The 22,061-nt window shown below is 57.5% G+C and overlaps 2 protein-coding genes across 3 annotated transcripts in view; both read left to right on the top strand.

The window, feature by feature from the left end:
• SLC26A11 (solute carrier family 26 member 11) overlaps positions 1–3,686 on the top strand; it is an 18,456-nt gene extending 14,770 nt beyond the window's left edge. For both annotated transcript variants that reach the window (XM_073885997.1, XM_025860018.2), the window contains 5 exons: positions 440–567; positions 797–896; positions 1,343–1,476; positions 1,915–1,987; positions 2,753–3,686. In XM_073885997.1, the coding sequence (XP_073742098.1) occupies positions 440–567; positions 797–896; positions 1,343–1,476; positions 1,915–1,987; positions 2,753–2,844 (527 nt within the window). In that variant the 3' untranslated portion in view covers positions 2,845–3,686. The remainder of the gene's footprint in view (positions 1–439; positions 568–796; positions 897–1,342; positions 1,477–1,914; positions 1,988–2,752) is intronic.
• A 7,141-nt stretch (positions 3,687–10,827) lies between these two features.
• Positions 10,828–22,061, top strand: part of RNF213 (ring finger protein 213) — a 93,792-nt gene continuing 82,558 nt past the window's right edge. The window contains exons 1-4 of the mRNA XM_073885965.1: positions 10,828–10,916; positions 12,696–12,837; positions 21,083–21,269; positions 21,542–21,594. Coding sequence (XP_073742066.1) covers positions 12,741–12,837; positions 21,083–21,269; positions 21,542–21,594 — 337 coding nt within the window. The 5' untranslated portion in view covers positions 10,828–10,916; positions 12,696–12,740. The remainder of the gene's footprint in view (positions 10,917–12,695; positions 12,838–21,082; positions 21,270–21,541; positions 21,595–22,061) is intronic.

Below are 22,061 nucleotides of genomic sequence, written 5' to 3'. Positions count from 1 at the left end.
CCCTCCTCCTGCACCCTTATCCCCCTCTTTTCCTCTTCTCCTCTCCCTCCTCCCCTCCACTCCTCCCCATCTTTCTCTCTCCCTCCTCTTCCCCTCCTCCCGTTCTCCTGCACTCCTCCCATCTTCCTCTTCTCTCCTCCACTTCTCTCCCTGCTCCTCTCCACCTCCCCTCCCCTCTCCTCCTCCCCCTTTGCCTCCTGCCCTTCTCGCCCTCCCCCTGCACTCCTCTTCCTCCCCCTGCATTGCTGTTCTCCTCTCCTCTCCCTCTCTGCCCCTCTCCCTCATCTCTCTTCTCCCCTTTCCCAGCCCCAAGCCCAGCGCAGCTGGAGGGAAGGTGGGAGACGTCCAGGGTGACCAGTGTGTCTGACAGAACAGTCCCCAAGTCCCCCCGCAAGCTTACCGAGGGGGACTGCCCCTCAGCTGGACTGCTCTCTCGCAGGGCTGGACTTGCTGCCCCTCTGCCTGACGTTCCTGCTCTGCTTCTGGGAGGTCCAGTATGGCATCCTGGCCGGGACCCTGGTGTCCGTGCTGATTCTCCTGCACTCCGTGGCCAGACCCAAGATGCAGGTACCAGCCTATCCGTTGTCCCTGCAAGAGGGATCCGCTGGGCTTGGGGGGCCTGGTGGGGTGAGGTGCTGTATGCTTCACGCGCCCGCTCGTCAGCTCCGCGCCCCCCTCCCTTCTGTCGGTCTGGGTTGGGGCCTCCTGCCTGGGCAGGCCACCCTAGCCAAGCTGCCAGGTCGGATGCGCCTCCAGGACCTACAGGCTTGCCCCTCCTTTGTCCCCCTGTCCCCAGGTGTCAGAGGGGCCGGTGCTGGTCCTGCAGCCAGCCAGCGGTCTGCACTTCCCCGCGGTGGAGGCCCTCCGGGAGGCCGTACTCACCCGGGCCCTGGAAGGTACGTAGGTCAGGATGAGGTGGGCTGCAGTCACCCCCAGCTCCTGCCACTGTCTCTGCATCCCCGTCTGCTGCCTCAGGACCCCAGGGCCCTGTCCTCAGCTCCCGGGAGCTCACCCACTCCCGGGTCCAGGACGTTGGGTATCTCAGAGTGGTGTCTAGTGGGTGCTTGCTGTCCGCACGCAGCACGGGGGCTGTTGCCAATCTGTGTTCCTAAGTACCCATCCCTTTCTCCGGGGAGTTGGTATTTAGGGGAGAAAAGGGGGTCTGTTCGTCTTCTGAAGGAAACTGCTGCTCTGTGCAGCTGTCTGGGGTCCTGCCGCCCCTGGCCGCCCCCTCCCCACGGGGGGATGGAGCTCCGATGGCGTCACTGTGCCCCAGGCCTCTGGCCAGGGCTGCCTGCCACCGCCCATGCCCCGGGTGACCGGCTGGCCCCTGTCTCTGCAGCATCCCCCCCACGCTGCGCGGTTTTGGAGTGCACGCACGTCTGCAGCATCGACTACACCGTGGTGCTGGGGCTCGAGGAGCTCGTGGGGGACTTCCGCAGGCACGGCGTCACCCTCGCCTTGGTCGGCCTGCAGGTGGGTGTCGTCAGCTGCCGGTGAGTCGGTGTTGTTCCCCCCCCCCCCCCCCCCTCCCGGGCCGAGGGGGCCGGGGGGGGGGAGGCGGCGGGCCCGCCCCAGGGCCCAGGGGCCCGTTCAGGGGGGCTCCCCCCCCCCCCCCCCCCCCCCGGCTCCAGAGTTCACTCCTGTTACGTTGTTTGTTCTGTTTGCAGAGAGCTCGTTTTTGGGTCTCTCAGAGAGTAATCATTTTAAAAGTCTCCCTCTTCTAGCACAGTCGAGGGGCAGTTTCTTCTCTCCGTTTGCCTGAGCAGAGGTGAAGCTGTCCCTGCCGGGAGACTCTGGGGGAGGCCGTGACACGCAGTGACGCTGGGCCGGGGGTGCCTGCCCCAGCCCACCCGTGCCTGCCCGCTGCAACGGGGGCACCCTGCCTGGAATTAGAGTTTCTCTGCCCCGCAGGTTCCTGTCCTCCGTGTGCTGCTGTCTGCTGACCTGAAGGGTGTCCAGTACTTCTCCACCCTGGAAGAGGCAGGTGGGTGCAGGCCGAGTCAAGGAGAGACCCGCGGCAGCGCAGTACGCCCATGGCACGTGGGATGGGGGGCAGGACCGCAGGCCCGAAACTCAGCCCTGGCAGGGTCAGGGGTTCGGGCGCCCCAGTGCAAGCGTGGGGAGCACGGGCGCGACGCGGTGGGGCAGGCGCAGGGCACGGTCAGGGCCCTCCTGTTCTGGGAGTCACTTTAGGGGTGGTTTTACTCACGTGCGGCGTTCGCTCCGTGGATGTGCAGACCCCACGTGCGCGGCTCGGGGTCTCACAGGTGGGGGTAGCCGGAGGCGACGTGGAACGTTTCCGTCATTCCAGAAAGTGCCGTCAGTCCGTTCTCATGACCCCCACGAGGGGTAGCAGCTGTTCGGCTTCCTTCCCTCATGAGTCAGCTCTGCCTGCTCTAGAATGTCACGTATCTGGGATCAGGAGGACTTTGTGTCTGATTTCTGGGGCTTAACGGGGTGTCGTTGCTGGGAGCAGCTCACGTGCCGACCCACAGGAGATGGGGAAGAGACGTGGCCCGGTCTTGCTGGAGGGCCACGCGGCACTAAGGAAGGGTCATCGGGCGTGGACAGTGATGAGGCGCTGACAGGGACTTAGGCGGAACCTTGCCGGGGCTCTGGGTGCTGGCCAGGGGGACCCCAACTCCCTGTGCAGCAGGACTCTGAAGCGCCGGCTCTTCATCCCATCCTGGGACGTGACCCTTCCTCACTTCCGCCTCTTTTGTGCTTGCACATCTCGTATTTTCTGCAGAGAAATACCTGAGGCAAGAACCAGGGACCCAGCCCTACAACGTCAGCGAAGACTCCGTTCCGGAGCACAAGATCGCCCTGCTGAAGGCCTGATGGGGGCGCTGATGGGCGTCTGATGCTGGGGAGTCTTACGGAAGGTTCTGGATGCTGTGATGCTAGATGCTGCCCTATAAACGCCTTGGCCCGAGGGCTCTGAGCAGGTGACCCCCGAAGGAAGAAGGAAACCTCGCATCGAGATCCACAGGTGGGACTCCCGGGCTTTATTTGGGGTGACTGAAAAATCACCTCCTTTCTGTTCCCTGGGCATGAACCTTTTTCTGAAGAACGGTTTGCAGAGAGCCTTCTAGAACGACAGATCCTGTGAGAAGAAAGGCAGGATTTCCACCTGGTCCAGGGGAAGGGCCCTCACACCCCAGCACCTTCCTGGTTACGGGGGGTGGTGGGGTTGGGCAGCTCCGAGGCGAGTTCCAGTCCGGGTGGCGGCATCTGTGCTGCTGTTGGGAAGGAAACCGAGATGTGCAAAATGACTTAATGTGTCTGTGAAAAATAATTTTGTCGTCGGTGTTTTTTAAATTAAAAAAGCAAGAGCTTTGGTGTTTTTGTAAAAACCATAAATGCTTATTGTAAAACGTACAGGAACCCTTCTCCTCCATCCACTTTGGTGGTAGTCCAGGCTGCCTCCCCCTCCACCCCATCGGTACGTCAGCATGCGGGTGTGTGTCCCCAGCCGCGTGTGGATGGGGTCATTGCATACATGGTGCTCTGTGACCCACACTTTCATGCAGTCCTTGCTGTGAATTACTCATTGTGATAATAAACAGAGAATACGTGATCTGCAGTGTCTCCAACGTGCTTTATTCTGTGTCTGTGTCACAACGGACTCCCCGAGCCCCTACATGTGGACTTTTCTCGTCCAAGGTGTGTACACCTTTCCACCCCTGCCGTCACAGCCAAGGAAGGTTGGGCTCCCAGGCCTTCTTCGAGAAAGACCTCACTGTGCAGGTGGGCCCCGTGGAGCTCCCCAGCATTCCCACCAAGACATGTTCTGGCCCCCCAACCAACCCCCACCCCTGAATCTGCATTTCCTTACCTCGAGCAGCTCTCTCTGTGCACAAACGAGCATGTCCTGGAGCCCTGTGTGCTGGGCCACCCCTCCCAGGGCCCCGTGGAGCATCCGTCCAGTGGTTCCTGGCCCCCAAGCCAAGCACACCCCTTCTTGAGCCAAGAGACCTCCCATTCAGAGCAGGCGGATCCGTTGGCTCTGGCAGGACCTGGGCTCTAGGATCTTCACCCAGAGCCGCACCTGTGACTCAGAGTCCACTCCAACAAAGCCTGAGTGTGTCTGCCAGGAAGCAGATCCAAGGATGGTTAGCACAACGTCATTAGCAATTTTAGAAAATGAAAGCAAGCTGAATGTCTCCATTTAGGAATGTCTTAGCCACAAAACACACACGCTGGGATGCCCTGTGGCAGTTAAAGGAACAGGGTGGAGCTGTGCAACTCTACACACTGGTGTCTGAGGAAAAAGAGCAAGTTGCAGAGCGATGCTCATTTTAAGAGATGTTCGTGTGAACACACCCACGGAACGATGTGGCGATGTCTGTACGAGTTTAAAAAAAGTCCTGGAAAGATACACATCAAACTGATAAAAGGAATTACGTTGACGTTATGTGGCTTGGGTTGATTTTAACCATCTATGAGTGGTTTAATTTCTCAACGGTATATTCGCATATAGTTAAAAATTAAGTTATGGCTTAATGTATATTAAGTTTATATTAATATAATACATAATTATACATTTAGGCTTAAAATTAATTTATAATTTATTAAATTATGAACTTACTAAATTTATAATTAAGTTATGATTAAATCTTCATTTCAAAAAAAGAGAAAAGATTGGAATGGACCACGGTGTGGAAAGACTTTGGAATTCGGTGCCCGAGGATGTGGGGCTGGGTCGTCAGCAGACGTGCCCCTCCGGGCCTTGGCCTGTGCCCCAGGGCCCGCAGGGCGGAGCTGACGGTACCGTTGGCTGGTGTCGTTGCCTACAGCTGGCTGGCAGGGTGACAGTGCCCCCAGCACCAGCGCAGTCACCAGCCCCTCGGGAGCGTGGCCACGTCCCTGAGATGTGCGTTCACACTGTGTTCCCCCTGAGATTCATACCCTGACTTGTAGTGCCTGACTCCCGGTACCTGAGAATATGCCTTTATTTGGAAATAGGGTCATGGGAGGTGTAATTAGTTAAGTGAGTCCATCCTGGAGTAGGGTGGCTCATCCATACGGCTCAGCCCTTAAAAAAAGAGGAGGTTTGGCCCAGACACACACCCAGGGAGAAGGCCACCTGAACAAGGCAGAAGTCAGGGTGATGCTTCTATAAGCCAAGAGCAGCGAAGACTTGTCAGCAAGCCCCCGGCAGCTGGGAGAGAGGCCAGGAACAGATTTTGCCTCAGCCTCAGAAGGACCCCACCGTGCTGACCCCAGGATCCTGGCCTTCGGCCCCGCCTGGTCTGTGCTGCTTTGTTAACAGCAGCCCGGGCAGACTAATAAGGTGTTCAGTGCTGGCTCCTGCAAGCGTATTCCAGTTGCCGGCCGGCCGCCGGCTAGGCAGGACCTCACCGGTGCCTTGGGAAGCCACATGCCGAGAATGGCCGAGTTCGGGTCAGCGGGCGTGGAGGAGGGCACCTGCTGAGCAGCGGCCCATGGGCACTGCCACCTGTCACAGCAGCTCCCAGAGCCCCGACTATACGGTGAACAGTGACCCAGATCCGCGCCCTCGACGGAAGTACAACACACGCCACACACTGAGCCACACGGGCAACTTCCCATTTCCAGTTGCCTTGTAGGACAAGGAGCAGGTGAAATTAATATTTTACTGACCCCATTACACCCACGATACTACTTTCAGCCCGTGATCTATAGACAGCTCACCAGTGAGACAGCTGACCTTGTTTTGCTCATACGACATCTTGAAACCCGCTGTGGACCGTGCGCCTGCGGCGCGCTGCGGTTCAGACCAGCCACGCTTCGAGGGCTGCGTGCCACGTGTCCCGTGGCTGCCGTGTCCACTTCCAAGGTGGCTCAGAGGCCCCGGCTGCTCCGAGCTCCTAGCTCATGCCCGTGCTTGTCTGTACTCTGTCCCAGGGGGTGGTTGTGAGAATCTCTGACGTGGTGACGATGGAGGAGGCAGCATGCTGTGGCTGGCTCGCAGAGAACTGTGTTGAGTCCAGGCTGTTCTGGTTTCTCACTGCGTGACATTGGGTAAACCGTCTAATCTCCCTGACCCTTAATTTCCTCCAAAGAGCCGTTGCAGGGGTGGAGTTGAGGGGCAGGGTAAGGAGGGACCGGCGTGTATCAGGCACCGAGGAACCGCCGCTACTCGGAGCTGGACCTCCTGGCACCGTCCTAACTCTGGCGGCTTGATGCCGGACTCTGAGGATGGAGACATTGGGGAGGGTGGAGGTGAGGGTAGGAGGGAAGCCTTAGGCCTCAGGCTGCACGCCGTGCTCCTCCCCTGCCCCCAGGGAAATGAACCAGGACAGGGTGAGGGGAATCCCGTGTGACTGCACCATCTTGCCTGCGGTCTGAAGCCACCGTGGAGGGGCCCCCCCAGTGTCACCAGCTCTTACAGTGGCAGCTGTAGGCTGGGTGGCCACGTCCCTGCAGGCCCCACACCCAGGGAAGCCTCCTCATGGGTCAGGGTGCTCTGCATGCTAATGTGGGGAGCAGTGGGTGTCCCCATGAGTGCCACAGTGGGGCGGGGACCTCCATCTTCAATAGAAAGTCGGCTGGAGCCGGGCTACCCTGCCTGGGCTGACTGGGAGCCAATAGCAAACCTTTTTCTGGCTGCAGTGTGATTACTTATAGAAATTCTGTTCTGCGTAGATCTACCTACCCTCTGTAAATTCAGCTACTGATGCTGGCCAAGAACCTGTCCCCCCTCCCCACTTCAGAATAGTTTTAATCCCGTGGAAGGACCCAAGTTTATCCAAACCACAGGAACCCTTTGCAGTGCCAGATGGCTGCATCTTTTAGAGCAGATTTGGCAGAGCCCACGGAGCTGGTGCCTGCAGTAGGTTGAATTCTGTCCCCTGAAAAGAGTTGAGTTCTTGACCCTAGAAGCCTGTGACTGACCTTATTTGGAAACAGGGTCTTGGGGGATGTCATCAGTTGTGTTCAGAGGAGGTCACACTGGACCGGGGTGGCCCTAACTCGGATGGCCGGGGGGACGGAGACACACAGGTAAGGAGAATGCCGTGAAGTCACTTGGTTACTCTTCTCAGTTCTGTGCCCCCTGCCCCCGAAACACACAAGGAGCCACAGCACCTCCATAAGGCTGCCCTTCTGTCTGTGCGGGCCTGCCGCCCACGTGGGGGCTGGGTCGCTGCCAGTGGAGGTGTTGGACCCCACCGTTTCAACCTGAGGTTCTTGCTCCATGGCGTCAAGAGTACGATCCCTGGTCGAGAATATCCAGGCCCAGAACACTGACTCCCACCAGCCAAACTCAGCCCCGACCCGTCTGTACCCCAAAGCCTGTTTCTGGACCGCCAAGCCGCTCTCAAATAGATCTGTGGTCTTCCCGTGGGAAAAACCGGAGCTGAAGAGAAGACCTGAAGGCAGGCAGGTGAGTCGATGCGCCGAAAGCCGGGAGCTGCAGGCCCCTCTTGTTTTGCACGGTTTTTATTTATACAGCTCCAGGATAAATGAGAGCATTTTGTTCAGCCCTGCCTGGTCATACAAGCCCAGCTTTGAGATGGCTGGATGCACCAGTCCGGACCAGGGCCACAGAGCTGTGCTGTGGGCAGTGGCAGAACCACATGCCCTCAGGCCTAGATTCTCCTCATAAAGGCCCCCTTGTTCTCGGCCTCCCCCCACCCCCTCCTGCACTTACGCTCCCTGCAAAGTGTGCCCCTCTGCTGGCTGCACCCGAGCAGGGGCGCATCCTTCCTGCAGGCGACCCCAGGAGTCCCAGTATACGCAGGCGAGGAGCAAGGCCGGCCAACAGGGTAAGTTTTGGGTCCCACTGAATCCGTTCTATAAACACTGGCGGCTGCAAGATCAAGATCAAGGACATTTCAAATGCTCCGACATCCATGGAAACTGGAAGACGTTCTATGCCGAGTCTGACCAGGCAGACCACGTGGCTGAGTCCGTGGGCTCCTCCCCACTGACGTCAGGCAGCTGGCCCGGGGAAGAATGCGCGGGCAGGCTCTCCGCCAACAGATCTTCCCCAAGAGGGGGTCAGGTCCTTTGTGAACGCTGGGCCCAGGGGAGAGATTCAGGCCTGCAGGCTCCATGCCACCACACGTGTAGGGACAAGGCTGAGGTTGGCACCACCTGAAACCTTTCCTCACGCCCTCCTCCCTTCCCCCCACGACCGAATCCTCCTCCCGCACCGACATCAGTCTTTGATCGTGGCTCAGCCCCACAAAGGAAACCACTTCTACTGTTGTCCTCGTATTTTGTTATTTTTCTCTCATTTCCTAATGGTATTAGATCAGATATGTTATTTTTTGCCATACCGTATATATATTATTTTTTCAAATATTGCGTGCCTATTCCAACATATATGTTTATTGCATGTATGAAGACCAGAGAATGGGGCGCCTGGGTGGCTCAGTTGGTCAAGCGACTGCCTTCGGCTCGGGTCATGATCCCAGGGTCCCGGGATCGAGTCCTGCATCGGGCTCCCTGCTCGGCGGAGAGTCTGCTTCTCCCTCTGACCCTCCCCCCTCTCATGCTCTCTCTCTCCCTCATTCACTCTCTCAAATAAATAAATAAATAAATAAAATCTTTAAAAAAAAAAAAAAAGACCAGAGAACATAAAGGGTCTTCTCTGTGAGTACTCACAACGGGCTCATAACACCTGGCTTTTCCATCTTTTCTTTGTTTTGTCTTTATTTGGTGTACTCCGTGAGTTTGGACTTGGTTCTTTGGGTCGCTAACCATCTTTATGGTGCAGGTGTCCTGACGACAGGACCACTTATGCCAGGTTCTCAGCGCCTAGAGGAGGAAGGGTTCGGAACCTCTGCTTTCCTTGGAACACCTGGTGGCTTGTTTCTGCGCCTGTCAGAACAGGATGTCCACGCCTACCATGCCACTTACCTGAGACTTCTCAGAAAGTAGGGAGTCGGAGCCTGGCTCTAGGCGGGCTTCCTCTTCTGGAGGTTGGTGTCACTCAAGGTCATCCCTGCAAATGCAGGTGACAACCCAGCTCTGAGGTAGCCTGGCTAGATGGGCTCTTAGTGGCTGAGGGAAGAGGAGGTGACCTGATACTCCAGCTGAAGCCTCATTGATCTTGAGCCACAAGTTAAGTTGGGGGTGCAGAGACAGGTAAGGCAGGACAGCAATCCCCGTCTCTCAAAGGTGAGATTTTAAACACCCTTTTACAGTTTGCTTTCTGCTAAGGAGTGGTCAAGAACATAGAGACGGGAACAGGAACGATTCCCTGGGGACATTAAAATGGCCTTAAAATCCAAAGGGTGTCTCCCTTGGTGGGGTGTCTCTCCTGGAAGCATCCTCATTCCTAAGGCTGTGCTGGGTTTTACGACAAACAGGCTACACCACGCAGGTCAGGGTGTTTTCTCAGCCACCTGACTCGTCCAGGATGTGGCTTCCCGACCCTGCCAGGCTGCAGAGTGCTGACCGCAGTGCCCGCTCTGCCGGCCCTTCAGCCACTCCGTTACTTGGGGCAGGCTAAGGGTTCTGGAGCCCACGAGCCACGCCTGCCTGTGGGGGCACACGCGGGAGGTGCCACCTGGCCAGCAGGGCTAGCTCGTCACTGGCCTGGAAGGGCGTCTGGGTTTTGCTCCGCTGGCATCTCCCCAAATCTAACGGTGGCACAGGACAGTGTAGGGTAGGGCTGGGCCCTCCCTTCACTTGTCATTCCCAGAGGATCCCCAGATTCCCAGAGCCTTCCCTGGATCCTGACTAAGCCCCCTCTCCTGCTAGGACCCAGCAGGGAGAGCCCAGTGCAGTCCAGTCTGCCCAGCCTGGCACCCCGCCTGGAGCCCCCTTCTTTCAGAACAAGCTCTCTTTCCTGGGCCCCACATAAGGTCAGTACAAGGTCAAAGGCCACAGCAGTGGACACGGCTTAGATCCTGCCCAGATCCCGATGAACTAGACAGTGGGGGTGGCTGGTCGTGAGTTGGGGTTTGTGGCTTTGAGTAAATACGAGATCAATCATGGCAACCTGTGCTGAGCACCCCCTAAGCACCGCCTGAACTCTGTGATGCTGGGTTTGAATGAAGAAGCCAGATTTGCAAGGGCTGGGCACTGCGGGAGGGGGCCCCAAGAGGAACTGAGCTTGCTGTTCACAGGCCAGAGGAAGGGCAGTGTGGCTGGAGCTTGTGGAAGGGACGGTTGGAGATGGGCAGGACAGGGACCCCAGCCTTTTAAATTTGATCATAATCATCCAAACTGGACTTTGTAGCAGCACAGGGGCCCACCCACAAGTGCTCTCAGGCTGCGCTGGTTCTGGGGGAGAGGGCTGTGAGGAAAGTCGGGAGTAATACACAGCACGCACTTTGCTTGGGTCCTGGAACACCAGCACTGGCTGTGTTGTTGTTGTTGTTGTTATTAATGGTAAATTCTCCAACAGCCCTAGGACGCTGCACTATGAGCTCACAGATGAGGACACTGAGGGGTGGAGGGGTAGGGGGTGCAAACGCAGGCTGGGGTGGCCTCTTGGTTATCAGTGACCATCCCAGGACCGGGCGCGGGCTGGAAACCCTCTACGACTATCGGCCACTGTGGTCACTTCATCTGCACAAGGTCCCGATGCGACGGGGCTGGTGACCTCCTCTTTGCACCGGAGTGACCCACCTCGCGTCCTCTGTGGCCCTCCCTGGCCGGCCGCTGGCTCTCCACGGCGGGGGGGGGGGGGGGGGGGGGCACTGTCGAGGGTGCTGGGCTCCAAGGCTGGGGGCTGCTGGGGGAGACGGGGGTGCAGACCCTGCTGGGCCGGAATCCGGGCTCCCTTGCACCCCGGCCCGCGGGAAGCGGCAGGCGGCACCTCCCCCTTGGCCTGGCGCCGGGTCCACTGGGGGGCGCCATGGGGGGCATTCTGGCCGCACCCGCCCGAGCTCCTCCACGCCCGCAGGGGCGGAACCCGGGCCAGAGAAACGAAACCGGGCGGCGGCGGAGGCTTGCGCGCCGGGGCGCCGCAGGTGCGAGCGGGAGCGGGGCCGCGGGGATGCGGGGGGCGCGGGGCCGCGGGGATGCGGGGGGCGCGGGGCCGCTGGGGGCGCGCGGGGTCTCGCCAGGCCTAGCCGGGCAGAGGGCGCGGGGCGGGGCGGGCCGCCGGGTCCTCAGGTCTGGGTCGTGGCGCCTCCGTGCTGCGGGCCGTGCCCTCCCGGCTGCCTCTTCCTGCGGCGCCTGGTTTCGGTTTCGCCTCGGGCTCCCGGACCCGCCCCGCCCCGCCCCGCGCCGCGCCGCGCCGCGCGGACCCCACCCCCGGGCCGCGGGCAGCCGGTGGGCCCGAGGAGCCCCCGGGCGCCGCGCCTCCCGCGGGAGCGGAATCCTTGGCTCTCTCGAGTTGCCACACCCGAGCAGCGCTGTGGCCCGGGGATGCCCCTATGCGTGTGCACAGTAACTTTCTGGAGAACAGCATCACTGCCCCCGTAACCGCGCCGCCCGGAGCGCAGCGTCCTCCCCAGTTCCCAGGGCTGCCCACGGCCACGGTCACCAGGCCAGGGTGGGCACCTCTGCCGCGACAGCCTTAAGGGCCACGAGGTGGCCGCGGGGAGGCCAGAGAAGGAGCGAGTGCGGAGATGCGGGCGGGCCAGCCGCCCCTGACCGGGCCCCTCTCCTTGTCCCCCGCCCCCACCCCCGCTAGTAGGCTCGGTTTGGTGGCGGGTGGGAGGATGGGCTTTGAGTTTGGCACAGTTCTGAAATTGGGAAGAGTCCGGAGGCTGACTGAATAGTATTGTGCGGGTTCTCATTTATGCCCTTAGGCCCCTGGTGGGGGCGAGAAACAATAGGACACTTCACGGAGGATTTCTGAGCCCTCTTGTGACTTTTTTGGTGTGTGGGGAAGCAGAGCCTTGCGGAGGAGGACAATTTAGGGGTAGAGGCCCGGGCCTGGGGAGTCACTGAAAGTCTCAGAGCGAAAGCCCAGACCAGGATGGTGGTCACTTCCCTGGTCATGTGGCGGTGAGGGGCGAGGTGGGGGCCAGGGCTTGGCGGTGTCCGGTTGAGCCGGGCAACCTGGCACACACCAGTCTAGCTCTGCCCTGCCCCCGGGAGCTCACTGTCTAGTGGACAGTGAGCCAAATCAGGGGGAGGCAGGGGCGGGCAGTGGGCTGGAAGCAGGCAGGACGCAGCCCGTTAGCCTGTTAGGAGTCCTGACCGCTAGCCCTGTTAGCTCTGGGCGGCCGGCGCGGGCTGGTGCCTCGGATCCGCTCCGGCATCTCTGCAGTGCTGTCTGCCTCACCTAACCCCCATGTCACCTGTGAGCAGGTGCTTCTGTCTCTGTGCCCCTTGTCCAGTGCACTCTTACACCACGTCTTATCTCGGTTTTGCACGGGCTGTGACTCTGCCTGGAACAATCCGCCTTCCGCCCACACCTAGTTCTCAGTTGTCCCAGCCCCCAGTGTCAGCCAGGGGGGACAGTTTTAGACTCACTGGGTGACGGAGAGCCAGGAGGGGTGAGCCTGGCTGGGAGAGCAGAAAGGGAATAGGGTGATGGAGCCCCTGGTGGGGGAGGGGGAGGGGGAGATGGCCCGGGGTCAGGAGCGGGGGGGGGGGGGCGGTTTGTTGGGGGGGGGGCCAGGGCTTTGAGTGCCGCAGGTGCGGAAGTGCTAGCGCTAGGTTTCGATTGAGCCGGAGGACCTTCTGGGCGCTGTAATTTCACTTTCCCAGAAAATGAAACTGAAGCAGGGCTTTGGTCACATGACAGGTGGCTCAGTATATAGTCAGCTGCCTGGGGTCCCTTCCTTTTTCTGCAGATCTGCAGGAGCGTGCCCGCCTGGAGAAGACCCATCCCTGGAGGAATGGAGTGTCTTTCGTGTGGGCATGTCTCCAAAGATGAAGCCCCCAACTTCTGCAGCAAGTGTGGACAGAGGCTGCTTCCTGCAGCCCCCGTAGCCGGTAAGGGCTGAATGGGGGAGGGGGGTAGGCAGCAGCCCAGTCCCACTTGCCTTCGCTGAAATGGAAACTGTGGCCAACAGGCAGCTCAGTCGGGTAGGAGGAGGTCTTCTACGGCTGGAGGAACTCTTACTAGAAGTGCTTTTGTTAGAAGAACAGTTTCATCTGGTCCTTTGTTGGAAGCTTTTGTTGCTTTTTAAAAATTTTCCATTTCATTTCTTGGAGAGAACTTGAGGGTTCTCCTCTTTCTCGGGACTGGGAAGTGTCAGGCTGAGCTGAGGGATCTTAGTGGATTTCAGAGGATGCTGTGTGGAAGTGGTGTCCCAGGTGCTGTGATGGGGTGCGGGGTTCTCACAGCCTGGACGGGACCCTTCCCGCTGTCAGGTCAGTGCCTGAAAGGGGAACTATGTGAGGTGGCCCTCACCAGCCGGCTCAGGTCAGTCCTCAGCTCTCTTGGTGTCCAGGACCACGGGCTGCCTTCCTTCCTTTCCTAGGTGTTCTTGGACCACAGGACCTTTGCACTGCCTGTTCCCTCAGCTTGGAATATACCTTTCCTCTGAGGGCAGCACCATTACCCCCTCACCTGTCTTTGCTCCTCCACCTTCTCCCCTGGAGGTTCACTCTGACTACCCCATTGAGAACTACACCTGCCTGTCCCCCACCACCCCCCGCACTTCACCAGGCTGTTTGTCCTTTTAGCATTGGCTCACGGCAGTGTGTGGCTTCAGACAAGACCTTTGCTCTCTTGTTGGCTGCTTTACTCCAAGTCCCTGGCACACAGTAGGTGCTTGAGTAATAATTTCTGGACCAATCAAAGAAAGTCCTCTAGAAGATCATGTGTGTTTTCTAAATACAGGTTGTGTGTGTTTGCACGGGAGTCAGTAAATGCTGTCAGTACCAGCCCTTCTTGCTTGCTGACCTCTGGGTAATCAGCAAGGGTGCCCTGTGTGTTAGTGGTGAAGGGGAGTCACTGGTTCGTTACTTACGCTTGTTTTTGCTGTGCGCGTACAAAGTGCTCACATCACAGATGTTTTTATTGGACTGACTGTAAGACGTACGAAGAGGCGACTGCTTTTGTTGTCAATTTTTGCTTGATTTTCTTTTGCTGCTGCCCCTTTAGGGAGGAGCTCTGGCTGGAGTCAGACCTGGGGAGTCTGTCTTTTCCTCTGGAACACTGGGGACTTGACTCACGCAGTTGTGCTTGAATTGGCTGGGTGTCCGCTGTCCTCACTGATTCCTTGCTGTCTGGATATGGAACCAGGGCATAGCTGAGCTCCTGGTGTCCAGGTGGAATTTTGCACCTGCTAGGGCTCCACACCCCTGGTCACTACGACATCCTCCTGAGTGGGAGACCTTGTGAGGGGGGGGTCTTTGGGACCCCAGAGAGTAAAAACCCCAAATCAGACCAGTTGGTTAGAACCTGGTGCTGTGCTAAGTATTGAGGGGGGAGCTATCATAAATTCCCATTTTATGGATGCCAAGGGTGAGGCACAAGGAGGTTAAGTAACCTGTGTACAGTACCACGGCTAGCAAATGGCAGAGACAGGATTTGCACCCAGGCCAGCGGCTCTGGAGAGCTTGTGCCCTGGGAGGACGCCATGGTCTTGCAGCCTCCAAGGGAAGGGAGGGAAGGGGGCCTGCTGGCGGCCCCCTCTATCTGCTCTGAAGTGCCACCACCCGGGCTGGGTGGATAAGCAGCTCCAGCCCCTGTGGCCCTGCCTGTAGTGGGGGTCAGGAGTCAGGGGTCACGGGTAAGGCAGGGGTTGAGTGTGGGCCTTCAGGGTGGAAGTGAATTACTGTGACCAGGTAAAGCAGGGGGATCCCGGACGGAGAGGCCGAGGACCCTGAGGGGCTTTCCTGGAGGCTGGGTCCAATGCCTGGTGCCTCGTGGAGACCCGCCTCTCTGGGAAAATGCTCGCTCCTCCCAGGGGTCTCCAGAGGAGCGCAATACTTCTGCCCTGCTCCGGTTTTCTGTGAGGGGGGTGTCAGCGCGCTGCAGAGGGCAGCCCAGGCGTTTGCCGACAGAACGGGCAGAGGAAGGTCTCTGTGGGAGCCTGGGTGTGTGGCATTTTTACAGGATGCCATGAAGTCTCCCCGTCCTCACAGTAGCCCGGGGTCACTGTCCGCGGCCCCGCTCATCCCAGCAGGTAGGGAGGGCGGGTCAGGTCCCAAGCGCCCCCACCCCTGCCCCTGAGAGGCTGGCAAAGGCCTGGAGAGCGGCCGGGGTGCTGGCTTCTCACGTGGGGGCCCTCCCCTGCGGCTGGCGGGAGTGGGGCCGGTCCTGGTCCCACTGGCGGGGCGCACCGGATGGGACTCCACGGGATCCCCAAGGGCTGGGGTCTCAGGAGCCATGGCGATCTCCCCCAGCGCCCCCGCCGGGCTCGGTGCTTCCTGCCTCCCCGCCCCTCCGCTGCCTCGCCCCTCCCTCACACCGCGGCCGTGCCTCTGTTTACAGGAATGCAAAGTGAAACCAAGCTGCCCGGGCGTGACTGGAGCTGCCCCAGAATCTTCTTCCTGTCAGGCCCTCCCAGGGCTGCTGGGCCGGGGCTCGGGGGTGGTGGGCAGGGCCGGGGTCTGGGGGCCCAGAGAATGAATGGTCAGGAAAGAATTCTTAAGGCGTTTTTGGTGCAAAAATGGTGGTTCTATTAAAACACAGGGACGGGACCTGTGGGCACAAAGAGCCGCGCTGGGGTCGTGAGGAGCGATTGACGATATATTTTCAAGTTGGGACGGGTAGAGACAAAGGAGGTTTCCCAAAGGGTTTTCTTTTTTAAGATTTTATTTATTTATTTGTCAGAGAGAGAGAGAGAGAGAGAGAGAGAGCACAAGCAGGGGGAGCAGCAGAGGGAGAGGGAGAAGCAGCCTCCCCGCCGAGCGGGGAGCCCGACGCGGGGCTCGATCCTAGGACCCCGGGACCAGGACCTGAGCCGAAGGCAGCGCTTAACGACTGAGCCACCCAGGTGCCCCCCCCCCCAAAGGGTTTTCTTATGTTAAAGAAGACTTACAGGATCCAGGAGGCCTGGCCATTGTTGGGCTAAGGTAGTTTTTGGCTCCCGCAAGACATGAACAGGACAACCCTTGGGAGTTCCTGGAGGAACTTCATCCTCTGCCTCTGCCTTAAGCATTTGTCAAGGAAATTTAGTTTTATCTACCATTTCTTCTTGCCTTGGCTCCCCCGTCACTGGACGCCTGGGTCTTGGGGTGTGGGGGGGCCACGTGGATGAGGGGGTGGAAGGGGAGTGTGTGGAGAGTCCCAGCCCATCCTGGGCAGAGGGTGGACCACTTTGCCCTGGTCATGTTGGGCCAGTCCGATGGTGGAGGGTAGGGCCAGAGGAGAGGGTCAGGCGCCCCAGGGGACTCAGTGGGACTCGACCTGGAGTGTTAGAAGTTTATTATCAGGAGATGAAGTTCCGGCCAACGTATTCACTTCTTTATTTTCCGCTATTTCCCAGTGTCCTTGATGTTTTTATAATGGGAAAAAGATGAGAGCCTGAGGCCCTATAGGCATCCCGGGCAGGGCTGGGGGTGGCCCCAGGGAGGGTTTGTGGAAGCAGCGGAGGGTCACTAGTCAGGGATGGAGCCATCCTGCCTGTTTGTGCCCTTGGGGCCGGTGTGGGCACCTCGTCTCCATGGCCACCTGCACAAGCTGCGGGTTTGTGCTCACTGCGCCGACTCAGGTGGTGCTGGGGGCCAGGCGGACCTGGAGGGTTGTGTTGTTCAGGGCACTGGGTTTTATTATTTCAATTGCGGTGAAACACTTATAACTTGAAAGTTACCATTTTAACGGTGTGTAACCGTTCAGTGGCACGAAGCACATTGTTACTGCTATGCAGCCATCCCCACCTCCCCCTCCAGAACATTCTCACCTTCCCAGACTGAAAGTCTGTCCCCAGTAAACACTAACGCCTCCCACAGCTGCCGGTACCCACCATCCTCTTTCTGACTGTGGGAATGTGACTCCCCTAGGGACCTCGTGTGAGAGTGGGATTCGTGCCTACTTGCTTTAGCCTTCAGGACAGGGAAGGATGCAGCCTGTGTTTTCCAGCTAAGGGATGGGCCCGGATGGCTGGGGGCCTCCGGGCTAGCTGGTGGCCGTCCCAGGGGCACATGTGCTGCAGACCCAGGCCTGTTGCTGGGGCTCTCATTGGAAGGAAGCCTGGGTGTCGGAGTCCGTGTGGCTGACTGGTTTAGGTTGAGCTAATTTTGTGTGACGTTTTGTTGTAGCAATGATTTGGGGTTGCTGGTGAGGCCTCTGCCTTCTTCCCTCATTCCTGTACTAATCAGCCAGTGACCTGATTTTGGGATCTGAAGGCGCTCAGACCCACTTGGCTCTCTGGATACCCCTAGGTTTGTTTGCCTGCAGGCATGCCTGTTTGCAGGAGCAACGCAGGGGAGATCATGCCTCCCAGCATGCATGCATGCTTCGGGGGTGGGGGACAGGAATTTGCTCTGATTCAGCCAAAATGTCCTGTGGGCAAGGACCATGGCCCCAACAGCTGTCCCCAGGGCTTGTCGTGGCTTCTGTGAAGCCTTGGGAGGCAGCCCAATGCCTGGGTTCCAACCCTGCTCCCCCATTGTTCTTCCGTATTTGTGTCTACCAAACAGTAAGGTGCTAGGAAAAGCACCTCCCCCATTGGGTGGCTGTGAGTACTTAATGGGTTAACATGCAGAGTGCCTACTAAGTGTCAAGGAAGGTTTGCTCTTCCTGAATCCAGCTACTTTCCTTTTTATTTTGATGATCATAGAAATAGCACATGCTGGTGTGAATTGATGTGATTTGAAGTGGGGGTTCAGGAGCAAACGGTCAAGAAAGAATTCTTGGAACGTTTTTGGTGCAAAAAGAGTGGTTTTATTATAACACAGGGACAGGACCCGTGGGCAGGAAGAGCTGCCCCTGGATTGTGAGGAGCTATTGATTATATACTTTTAGAGTTGGGGGAGGTAAAGACAATGCAAAGTTTCCAAAAGGACTTTCCTATCTTAAAGACTCACAAGATCCGGAGGCCTGGCTATTGTCAAGCTAAGGTTGTCTTTCCTCTAGCAAGGCATTACCATGAAGATTGGGAATTCCTGGAGGAATATTAAACTCTGCCTGTCTCAAGTATTTGTCAATAGGCTGCAGGTTATAAGGAAATCTAATTTTATCTACATTTCTTTTGCCTTTGTTCCTCACATCATGAATGACCTCCACATTATCGGAGGGCATAAAAACCATGAAGCCCCCGACCTTCCCCCAGCCCCAGCCCTTCACATCCCCAGCTAACACGACAGCATTAAGTATTTGCTGTGTCCCCTTCTGGATGTTTCCTCTGCGTGGGAACGTGCGTACACACATGTGTTTCTGTAAGCTGGTGGGGTCATGCTGATGTAGCTTTAGAATATAGGTGAGGTTTGGTGGGGTGGGGTCCAGAGCCGACAGCCAAGGAAGAATTCTTGAGACGTCTTTGGTACAAAAAGGTGGTTTTATTAAAGCACAGAGGGGCGCCTGGGCGGCTCAGTCGGTTAAGCGACTGCCTTCGGCTCAGGTCATGGTCCTGGAGTCCCGGGATCGAGTCCCGCGTCGGGCTCCCTGCTCGGCGGGGAGCCTGCTTCTCCCTCTGACCCTCCCCCCCTCATGCTCTCTATCTCTCTCTCAAATAAATAAAAATCTTTAAAAAAAATTTCATTAAAGCATGGGGACAGGACCCGTGGGCAGGAAGCGCTGCTCCCCTGGGGTTGTGAGGGTGGCTGATCATACACTCAGGAGCTGGGGAGGTCAGCACAAAGGGGGTGTCCAGAAGGACTGTCATATGCTAAAGACTCTCAGGATATTGGAGGCCTGGTTGTTGTCAAGCCCAGGCTGTTTTCCCCTCTAATGAGGCACGAACATGAAGACAGTTGGGTTTTCCTGGAGGGATGTTACCTTCCTCCTATCACCCGTACTTGTCAGTGGGCTTTAGGTCTAGAAGAAATTCAATTTTATTTACATTTCCTTCTGGAAGCTATTGCTAAGGCCTTTGTAACTAAACTGAGGGAGACTCCTGTCCTGCAAGACTGTGATCTCTATAGTTAACCGTTTGTTTTTCCTTTAGGGCAGCCAGGAGTGCCTGAGGAATGTCACCCGTGCCACATTGGTGGTCGTGGGGGGGGGCGGGGGGTGTAGGGCACCAGCTTCTGCTTTGTCCTCAGCAAGCCTTCTGCTCCCTCATCATTAGGGAGAGCGAAAGTCCCTAAGGAATTTCGGAAGCAAGGTTCCCAGGACCTTGAGGGGCTAGCTATTATTGGGAAAAGGTCATTTACTACCGTCTAATAAAACCTGGTCATGAGACCCTTCAGATGTCTATCCGTGGGCCACATGCCTGGGAGACGATCGCCAACATGTATCTTGGGGGGTAGAGATAAAGGGAGTTTCCAAAGGAATTTTTATTCATTTTTTATTTATGAAGATTTCATTTATGTATGTATGTGTGTATGTATTTTAGAGAGGGAGAGAGGGAAGGGAGAGAGAATCTTAAGCAAGCTCCACAGAGCTTGGCACTCAGCACAGAGCCCAACGTGGGGCTTGATCTCACAACCCTGAGATCATGACCTGAGCCAAAATCAGGAGCTGGATGCTTAACCAATTGAGCCACTCAGTCGCCTCCAAAGGAATTTTTATATGTTCAAGTAGACTTACAGGATCCTGGAGGGTCAGGCTAGGATTGCCTTTTGCCTTTAGCGAAGTGTCAACATCGAGGCAGCTGAGTCCCTAGAGGAATGTCACTCTGCCTGTTTCAAGGACTTGTCAATGGGCTGTAAGTAGTAAGGAAATTTAATAACTTTTCTTCTGCCTTTGTTTGCCACATCACTAGGCACTTACCTTGTTCCACTGTTTTGCCGTAAGGCATATCGGCGGGGCAGATCTTGCCCCTGGAACCCGTCTATCTGGAGGACAGCCTGGTGTGTTTATAATGCACAGGGCTTCTGGCCCCTCTGGCCTAGGAGTTTCGAAGTTTCTTGTCCACCCATATCCTCTGTAGCACTGGGTGCTATCGATCTTGCTAATCAATGCCAAGTGGATGGGTAGACATGGTATCTCACAGATTTCTTTCTCACTTCCTTGATCAGTAGGGAGCCAAGGATATTTTTGAGGGTTAAGAGGTCACTTGTATTTCTTTTTCTTTGAACTGCCTCTTGTTTTCCTTTTGGGAAACTCATTTTTTAGAAAAATTCTTACTGGTTTTCATAGTTGTTGGGGCTGTTTGTGTTGGAGAGGACCAGAACCCCAGCTCCCTGCTTCATCAGCTGGAGGAATGCACTGGCCACACACACTCAGCTCCAGATCCAGGGATTTGGATTTCCGTGGGGCTCCCTCTCTGTCCTGAGTTTCTCTGTCTCTGCATCTTTCTCTGGTCCCCTGCTTTGTCCTTAGGCTGGCTGTATTCATAGAAGCAAGCTGGCTCACCAGTTCCGGTGCCTGGGATCTGTTTGTCTGACCGTGGGAGGAAATTAATGTGTCTGAAACCCCAGTAACCAGACCTGGAGGCCGTCCTCACTTCCTGCCAATCACTGGGGCCCGGAGAAATGCCAGGTTCTCACTGGGTCAGGCTAATCAGGGCCCGCCCCACGTAGAGGCAGGTGGAAGAGAGACTGGCCAAAATGCTCACAGTTTATCATCAAAGGAGAGTGACCCTGGGCTGGTGTGTGTGATGATATCCTTGCTGCTTTGGTTCTTCGGCCATCAGTTTGTTGGGGAGGAAGAATTTTTCTCTGCCCTTCAAAATGCTTCTGGCTGGTCTAAGAATTAAACTGACATGAGACAGATTGACAGGAGAAAATCAAATTTAATTTCCACACAATGAGAGATTGCAAAGACAAGTGGAGGGAGGTGTATATGTCACCCTGAACTCAGGAGAAGGGGGTAGGTGCCTGGAAGAGGGGCTGAGCATGGGGCACCTGTCCCTCAGAAGAGAGGAGGAAGCACTTTGGGCAGGGAGGGGAGTGGCACGTTCTGTTTTGGAGACAGTCGGGGCCAGGCCACTCTGCCGATGTTGACATCAGAAAGAGCTAGATGCTCAGACTGCACGTGCTGTTTTGGGGGTTCAGCCCCATCCTTGGGGCTGGGGCCAGGGTCCTGGGTCCCTCATGCCCACCTAAGAGCAGAAATTGTACCCAGGGAAAGTGCATGATGGGGGAGAGGGCTGATCTGCCCAGTGTCCTGGGAGGATTTTCCTCCGTGACTTCCCTTACTTTTCCCTGAGACCTGACCCATGTGCATGTACGTTTGTAGATTCTGAGAACAACAATCCTGAGGCAATGCCGGCCCCAGAGGAAAAAATGGAGCATGGGCAGGAGCTGAGAGAGGATGGTGGCCCTTTCTTGTCCCAGGGCTCAAGTCATCTCCCGCAGGAAGATCCGGATGAGCCCCCTTCCAGCGTCTCCTTGGCCCGCCGAAGAGTGAGTATGCCTGGTCCCTGGTAAGGCAGGTCTATGAGGAGCAGTAACTGCCCGTTTCCCACCTGCTTGGCCCGGAAGCTGCTTCTGTTGTGGTTGCACCAGTTGCTGAACAAGGCCCCCTGTCCTTACTGTATGGCTCGCCGTGGGCCCCAAAATGCCCTCCCCACCCAGCCCTCTGACAGCTGCACACTGGGCAGCCACCGGGCAGCCCCTTCTCTGTGCCTGGTTGGCCGCACGGTGCCTGGGGTCCTGTTCTTCCTGCCAGACCCAGCCGCTGTGTCTCCTACGGCAGGGACTGGTGGCTGGTGTGGCCGGGCTGGGTCTGGAAGCCTGAGCTGCTGCCACGTGCGTGTCCAATGCACTGGACCTCTTTGCCTTGACGGTGCTGGTGCTGAGGTGTCTCAAAGCCACAGAGACAGGGTTGGTGCTCAGGGAGTACGCTGGCTACCCAGACACTCCTCCCCGGAGAGTGGGGGTTGTAGCTGGTGCCGAGCAGTCTGCGGTCCCCTGCAAGTGTCAGACCCCGAGCACGTCAGGAGCCCTGGGTGAGGCTGGCAGGGAGCGCCCTGGACAGGTTCAGGGAGAGTGGCAGGAGAGAAGATCCCGTACTGAAGATCAGCCTGTCCAGACCCAGCAGGCCTGTGGTTTCCTGCTGGAGGCCGGGAGAGGGATGCTGTCCTTCTGGGTCGGGGTTGGGGCTGGTGTCCTGTCTGTTCTCAGTTCCTTGTGGTGGTCAGGTCAGCGGGGGAAGCGCTACAGCAGGCTGAGTCCTGGTTAGTGTGGGCATGGTGTGGGGAGTGCGTGGGGGGGGG

This window comes from Callorhinus ursinus, unplaced genomic scaffold, assembly GCF_003265705.2.
Source record: "Callorhinus ursinus isolate GAN/ISIS: 27379988/994484 unplaced genomic scaffold, GSC_fseal_2.0 scaffold68, whole genome shotgun sequence".
Taxonomy (NCBI): Eukaryota; Metazoa; Chordata; class Mammalia; order Carnivora; family Otariidae; genus Callorhinus; species Callorhinus ursinus.
Note: the sequence above shows the minus strand (reverse complement) of the source record. Positions and strands in the feature narration are given on the sequence as shown.